This window comes from Sinocyclocheilus grahami, unplaced genomic scaffold, assembly GCF_001515645.1.
Source record: "Sinocyclocheilus grahami isolate Dianchi unplaced genomic scaffold, SAMN03320097.WGS_v1.1 scaffold6.1, whole genome shotgun sequence".
Classification (NCBI taxonomy): domain Eukaryota; kingdom Metazoa; phylum Chordata; class Actinopteri; order Cypriniformes; family Cyprinidae; genus Sinocyclocheilus; species Sinocyclocheilus grahami.
The window spans coordinates 2801349-2809435 of NW_015505185.1; the positions used below are offsets into that span (position 1 = coordinate 2801349).

The 8087-nt window shown below is 36.3% G+C and overlaps 2 protein-coding genes across 2 annotated transcripts; one reads left to right on the top strand and one right to left on the bottom strand.

The window, feature by feature from the left end:
• Positions 1-258: 258 nt before the first annotated feature.
• LOC107588334 (ras-related protein ORAB-1-like) lies at positions 259-1993 on the top strand. The gene is made up of 6 exons (XM_016276404.1): positions 259-386; positions 639-711; positions 952-1047; positions 1370-1465; positions 1544-1675; positions 1772-1993. The coding sequence occupies exons 1-6, from the start codon at positions 373-375 to the stop codon at positions 1991-1993; spliced, it is 633 nt and encodes a 210-aa protein (XP_016131890.1). The 5' UTR covers positions 259-372.
• A 1291-nt stretch (positions 1994-3284) lies between these two features.
• LOC107588342 (gap junction delta-2 protein) lies at positions 3285-4507 on the bottom strand. The gene has a single exon (XM_016276416.1). The coding sequence runs from the start codon at positions 4505-4507 to the stop codon at positions 3428-3430; it is 1080 nt and encodes a 359-aa protein (XP_016131902.1). The 3' UTR covers positions 3285-3427.
• Positions 4508-8087: the final 3580 nt, after the last annotated feature.

The following is an 8087-nucleotide window of genomic DNA, read 5'->3' on the forward strand; positions in this document are numbered from 1 at the left end:
TGTGTTTGTTTTGTTTTTACTTTTTTAGTGATTAGCTTGTTCTGACACTACAATAACATCATGTTGGGTGATTGGTACAGTTACATAATTCATGGACAGCTTTGTGTCTTCAGAATTTAGCAGAAATCAATATATGCTTCTGTATGCCATGCCTATCACCCTTGTTGTCACTACTACAGTCCTGCAACTTTAAGAAACAGGTAATGGCCACATTGTAACCTGATCAAGGCTTGAATAAATGATGGAGCAGTATCTGGGTTCACTATTGCCACGGTTGCTGCTGTTTGCATTTCCAAGGGTAGAAACCAGCTGAACAAAGATAATCAAGCTGAAAGACGTTTAAACAGCATCCTGCTATTAATAACCCTAAGGATGAATCCTGAGTAGTAAGTAGTTTTGGCTCTCAAGATTGCTTGTCTACATTATTGCGGTGTTAGTTTTTTTTGTTTACAGTAAATTGTGTTGCTAACAGTCGACAGACTTTAAGTTGCAATGAATAGAGGATGCCTCTAATTTGTGCCATTAATATTAGTATTATCAATTTTGCTCAAAAATAATAGGTAAATAAAAATGCAGCTTAAATTGAGCATGAATGCCAGTACAGTAACATGTTAGTAATATTATAATGTTTTTCTCAGTGACTACCTGTTCAAGTTGCTCCTGATTGGGGACTCTGGTGTGGGAAAGTCATGTTTACTTCTACGGTTTGCTGTAAGCTAAATATTTTACCCATAATTTTCTGTTTAAAAGTTCTTCAGTGAATCATTTCAAGTAGTTGACCCAAAAATGTAAATTATTTCTATTATTTACTCACTATCATGATGTTTCAAATCTATGTGCTGGTTGTTTTTATCAATGTAAAACAAAATGGATTTATTACATTTTTTTAAGAATCTGTTATGGAAGAAACAAGTTGATAATTCTGTTGATGACACACAATTATTCTAACAGGATGACACCTATACAGAGAGCTACATCAGCACTATTGGAGTAGATTTTAAAATCAGAACTATCGAAATGGAGGGAAAGACTGTTAAACTGCAGATTGTGAGTATAGATAGGATTACAGCTATTTATATACATTCATATTCAGACTTAGTTAGTTGGTTTGTGTCAGGCACGTGTTGCTATCTAATTATTAGATCGGTTTTAAACAAACGCTTGTGGAACAAGATGTTTAAAATCTAATTATTTTTGTAAAGTGACAAAAACTGATAATTTGCTGATTAACTGACTAACCACCAGTCACTTAAGTGTTGGCAAAAAGGCCCTAAATACTTGGAGGAAGAATGATATACTCTCATTTTTTGCAAACAACATATGTGTTATGCTTTTTTGTAACATTTGTTCATGTTTTTCTGTCCTGAAGTGGGATACAGCAGGGCAAGAGCGATTTAGAACAATAACATCCAGCTATTATCGAGGGGCACATGGGATTATAATTGTCTATGATGTCACAGAGCAGGTAATACTTTTAAATATTGCAAAATGTTATAACATTTTGGGTATAGAGTATGTTTAAGGAAGTACTTTGCTTTTACAGGAGTCTTTCAACAATGTGAAGCAATGGTTAGAAGAAATTGAGCGCTACGCCTGTGAAAATGTCTCCAAGTTGTTAGTCGGTAATAAGAGTGACCTTGCTTCAAAAAAGGTGGTAGACTTTACCACAGCAAAGGTAAGCCCTCTGCTAATGCAAACTTATGGTAAAGTCTGTTCTACAGAAATGGCAGATCCAAGCAAATATTATAACTTTCATTTGCACTGTTTACAGGAATTTGCGGAGTCACTCAAAATCCCATTCCTGGAGACAAGTGCCAAGAACGCAAACAACGTAGAGAAGGCATTTTTAACAATGGCCTCTGAAATCCAGAAGAGGATCGGGACGGACAGCGTTCAGAATGAAGCTGTTAAAATGGGATCCAAAATAAACAGTGCCCCCTTATGGCCTGGTGGAGAGAAGTCAGTGGCTGAGGAGGTCAGCTCTTGTTGTTAGTGCTCAGTATCTTTTAAATTCAGGGTAATATAAGGTAATATTTTTGTTTATCATTTCATGTGTTTCTCTTTTTCCTTCTTTTTCATTCTAAATGTAAAATAAGCCATTGATTTAATGTTTCTAATGAGCTAATGAAAGTGGTACATGCCTTTTCTGTAAATCATTTTCTGATCAAGCCTGTTCTATGTTAAGTGCTCTTTTCTCTTTTTGGTGATGGACAAAACCTATTAGTATACACAACCATTTAAAAGTTGGGGGTTGGTCAAATGTTCTATTCTTAAAAGAATCAATACTATGAAATCTAAGAGAAGTTCAGCTTAAAATATATTTACTTTTCGATTTCTCAAACAATAAAAATGTATATACATTAAAAAGTAAGCTTTTTCTGAGTGACAAGCAATCTCTCACTGTGCATTGCATATAAAGAAGCATTTGCACTGCATATGAATCTAAATAAACACTCAGATCAACCTAATGTGCTAAAGTATTACATGCGCAGATAAAGCACTGGCCCAAGAGTTGTTGTGCATGACACTACATTATGTCTCAGTGTCACGAAGAAATAAATAATAAATCATGGTCATTATCTCATGGATGTCATTAGTGAAAAAAAAGTCAAGTAATAATACAATTAAGGAGATGTAATATGCATAATGTGATGGTCATATTTGGACATTTAGCTGAATATATCATATTCATTTTTATGACATTTCAACATTTTTGAAAGGTGCGCATCTTGATTTATAATAAAAGCTCTAAAAGGGTTTCAACTTTTTTAGGTCAAGCATTGCAAGCATTTGAATCAATCAAAAAATGGCACTGAACATTACTACACGACAAAACAACTCAACACAAAACAAGCTCAGCTGACAAGATCACAACATAATATTCAATCACTAAAGGTTTTAAGCCTGTTTCACATATCCTGTGGGCTCATATTGAGCTAAACACTCAAAATGATTTATTGGGTTATTAAAATGTAGGAGAACGACTCTAAAACACAATGCAATGCTTAATTCAAAATACAAGTGAAACACCTATAAAAAACCAATACAGAAAATTCCCTCATATTAACACAGTACACTGGGCTGAATCTTTACAGAATTTCTTACATTAAGTCAGTTTACATTAAGTATTTCCTTTAAAAACAAGTGTCTTTTTTCAAACAAATAGGTCGCTCCATCATTTTATGTTGCTCTAATTCAAAAGCTTCTATTTCAAAAGATTATGTTGATAAGTTATTCTGTTTTCTGCTGATTTCAGCATGTAGTGCTCCAAAAGTTGACTTTCAGTGCTTCTTCTTGGACGCAGAACTGCCAAATGCATTGTGAAAGCTGTTACTTGTTAATATGGTCAGGGTGTGTGAAACGGGCCTCAAACTGAAATTTACAATGAGCTTATATAACAAGAGAAAATAAAAAACATCAATAGACATTACAACCAGGACTTTTTCCCAGTAAATCTAGCCATGTTGGCTAATTTCAGCCTCATGCGTTCCCTCTCCTCTGGGTTCCTCTTTGAGGTGCATTCAAGAGTAGAGTCAGTCTCAAAGGAAATGGCTGGGCCATGTGAAAGCAAAGCCATTCTTGTCTTTTCCACAGACAAGGTGGTTGTGGGGGACTGCAGGACCAGCCTGCTCTGCATTGAGTGTCTGAGGCGTAGCAGCAAAGGGTTGCGTTGAGAATACAGCTCCCTCTCTGGCCTGATGCACAGGAAGCAGGCAGCACACAACATGCGGAAAATGTAGATCCATCCGAGGTAGTGAAGCTCCACTATGTTCAGGAGAAAACAACCCAGGCTAATGCTAAACATAAAATTAAGGAAAATGGTCTTTTCAGTGGCCCGCGACACAAAACAATCAGTCCGTGTCGGACAAGGGTATGTTTCGCATCTAAACAAATGAGGCACCTCAAATCCAAACAGGTAGTACTGACCAACAAGAAACGTGATTTCTAGGACAGAGCGGATCAAGACATGAACAATATAGATGAGGAGAACCTGACTGGAGAGTGTGGTTGGATCCTTGCCGACCTCACCAAAATCATCCTGCAGGAGACTTTGCGCCACGCTTTCCTCATCCTGACCACTCCATTCTTCTCCCTGGTGTCCATATCCCAGTCTGACACCGTCCCCTTCCAGCTGCCCAGAATAGTCTCCCACGGAGTGCTTAGCCTCTGCCTGGACCCTCTCTGTCTCCAGTTTCTCATCTTTGGTGATTGTGTGCAGCACATAGATGATGTAGAAGATGGAAGGTGTTGAGACCAACACAATCTGGAAGACCCAGAAGCGCAAATGTGAGACGGGGGCAAAAGTGTCGTAGCAGACGTTGTTGCAGCCCGGCTGCAGTGTATTGCAGGTAAATTTGGACTGCTCGTCGCTGTACACGGCGTCTCCAACAAGGGTCACCAGCAGGATGCGAAAGATCAGAAGCACCGTCAGCCAGATCTTACCGATGACTGTCGAATGATTCTGAACCTCTGTTAGAAAGCGGCCCAGAATTGACCAGTCCCCCATTTTTTAATCTGGAGAAATACGGAAATAGTGGAAAAGCAAAGATTTTCTGTTATGTTGTTATGTAGTATATTATATAAAATTGTATTTCTTGAAAGAATAGTTTATCCAAAAATTACAATTTGCAGAAAATTCTCACCCTCAGGTCATCCAAGATGTAGATGAGTGTATTTCTTTATCTGAACAGACTTGGAGAAATTTAACATCACTGCATCATCATTACATCATCAACGGATCCTCTGCAGTGAATGGGTGCCGTCAGAATAAGAGTTCAAATAGTTGATAAAAACAATATAATCTACAACATGACTCCAGGTCATCAATCAATATTTTGTGAAGTGAATTTGAATGATTTTGGCTCACATTTAACAAAAACCCACCAATTCACTATCTCAACAAATTAGAATACTTCATAAGACCAATAAAAAAACATTTTTAGTGAATTGTTGGCCTTCTGGAAAGTATGTTCATTTACTGTACTCTAGTTACATGTACTCAATACTTGGTAGGGGCTCCTTTTGCTTTAATTACTGCCTCAATTCGGCGTGGCATGGAGGTGATCAGTTTGTGGCACTGCTGAGGTGGTATGGGACTTTGGACCACTGGACAACAGTTAGCCCAGGTAAGATGCCTCTGACGTTGTTTGTGGTTCAGGAGTGGCTTAACAAGAGGAATATGACAACTGTAGCCAAATTCCTTGACACGTCTGTGTGTGGTGGCTCTTGATGCCTTGACCCCAGCCTCAGTCCATTCCTTGTGAAGTTCACTCAAATTCTTGAATCGATTTTGCTTGACAATCCTCATAAGGCTGCGGTTCTCTCGGTTGGTTGTGCATCTTTTTCTTCCACACTTTTTCCTTCCACTCAACTTTCTGTTAACATGCTTGGATACAGCACTCTGTGAACAGCCAGCTTCTTTGGCAATGAATGTTTGTGGCTTACCCTCCTTGTGAAGGGTGTCAATGATTGTCTTCTGGACAACTGTCAGATCAGCAGTCTTCCCCATGATTGTGTAGCCTAATGGACCAAACTGAGAGACCATTTTGAAGGCTCAGGAAACCTTTGCAGGTGTTTTGAGTTGATTAGCTGATTGGCATGTCACCATATTCTAATTTGTTGAGATGGTGAATTGGTGGGTTTTTGTTAAATGTGAGCCAAAATCATCACAATTAAAAGAACCAAAGACTTAAACTTCAGTCTGTGTGCATTGAATTTATTTAATACACAAGTTTCACAATTTGAGTTGAATTACTGAAATAAATGAACTTTTCCACGACATTCTAATTTATTGAGATGCTCCTGTACATCTTGAATGTCCTAAGGCTATAATTTTCAGCAAATTTTAATTTTTGTGTGAACTATTCCTTTAAGAAAGTTAAATAATCTACTCTAGCCAAATAAATTCAATTTTTTCCATTTCAATTTTTGATGCCAATATGTTGATTTATGTTCATTTAAGTTCTTCATCATGCATGTTTCATGTTTTAAATGTATTTAAGGTTAATCTAATTGCTTTATTATTTGTGTCATCTACATTGAGGTGAATTTAGGTAAATTTGGACACTTTTTGCCATTTAGGTGACTGGGGAAAAATATCTAAATTATCCTGAATTATCCTTATATCCTCCTTACAGTCGTTTTTTTAAATTTGGTAGGACAATAAAATGGCTCACTCATCTAATGAAATTGTACAACATCATGACCATTATATTGATTAATATAATAAAACAGACAAGAAAAAACACTTACCTCTGGATAATTTGTCTACAAAAATGACAAAATGTGCAAAAAAGTTAATTTGCATTGCTACATTTGAAAAAAGGTCTGTTTGTCACCAGGAAAAGACCTCAGTGTGTGAGTTGGGGGAAACGGGCTGACCACAGGCATCTATCCAAACCCTCATTGTACTGTATTCAGACAAAGAGTCCCAATGTACAATGTCACAAAGATTTAAAAATACAATGGGATGCAACATCTCTGAATGTCCCTGAACAGTCAAACAAATTGTTCAAAAGAACCTGCTGGAATGGAGAAACAATGCTAATTCATGAGAGATTTTGTCCTATACCTGCTCTGAGCGTGTGAAAGCTAATGAAATTATTTTCTGCATGATAAATAGTTAAACACAATATGAAAATAAACATTTAATCTGTACTGACCCATTACACTCATCTTTTTCTTATTGAATTATTGTCAAGTAACTCAGGCTTCCTAATGTTGAAATGTATTATAAACACAACACAATATGTCATCCTTTGGGTAAAAACAAGCAAAACAACAGTCTTTTAATATAATAATAATTAAATCATGAAAATCCTAATTAGAGCTTTGGGAAAAATTTAATTCTGTGAAATCTTTTTAATTAAGAATATAAATATGCTTTAAAATATAGTTTGCAAGTGCAATACAGCAATTCAAAATCATAGAGATAAAAGGTTGATAACTTTAAAGTTACAGTTGCATCTGCTGTGCTAAAGAATGAAAATATGTAATATGCAATTAAGCAAAATAAAAAACTGCAAACAAACAAAAGACAGACAGATGCATTTTACAGTTAACATTTTGCACATTGTCAGTGTTTTCACTAGGCTACCTCACCATCTGCCCCCGACACACGATATCCAGAGTAAAACATAATTTGCACAGCCTCGACATCTGTCTTGGTTACTCCATATACATGCAATTCAATTCAAGTTTATTTCTATAGCGCTTTTTACGATACAAATCGTTGCAAAGCAACTTTACAGAAAATTAAGTTTCTACAATATTTAGTAGTAGCTTATCAGTGGTGACTGTCAGTTAATGTACATATGGGAGAAATGTACGGAAAAATTAATTAAAGACGTAATCAAACATACGATGTACACTATAAACAGCAATTATTATATGATGCAATCAAACTTATAACAAAGTTTGGTAGTTCTGTATGTTGTTTCATGGTTGGCATCATCTGAGGTCCTCTGAGGGGTTGCATCATCTCTTCTCAGGTGTCCTGGATCCAGACTGAAGCTTGTGTAAATCCTAGTTACCACAGGATGTCAATCCCATGGCAAAAACAGAGAAACAAATAGAGACATAATTAGTGTAGCTGCTGATCCAACCAAGCAAAATTGATTTGTTTAACCCAAGCTAAAGAATAATAATGCTCATTTAATCTAATATAACTGCAGTACAAGATTACACTCTTAAAAATAAAGGTGCTTCACGATGCCATAGAAGAACCTTTTTGTCTAAATGGTTCCATAAAGAACCTTTAACATCTGAAGAACCTTTCTGTTTCACAAAAGGTTCTTTGTGGCGAAATAAGGTTCTGCTTGGTAATGTTTCTAAGATGGAAGAATGCTGTTTTTGTAACATGGGAAATATGATTTTCAAAAGACAAGTTGCTATCAAATATAATACCCAGATTTTTGACTGTAGAGGAAGTAACCGTACATCCGTCTAGTTGCAAATTGTAATCCATGAGATTCGGCGTACTGTTTTTTGGTCCAATAAGTAATATCTCTGTCTTATCCGAATTTAATAGGAGAACATTCTTGGTCATCCAATCTTTTACATTTTTAACACACTCGGTTAGCTTAGAT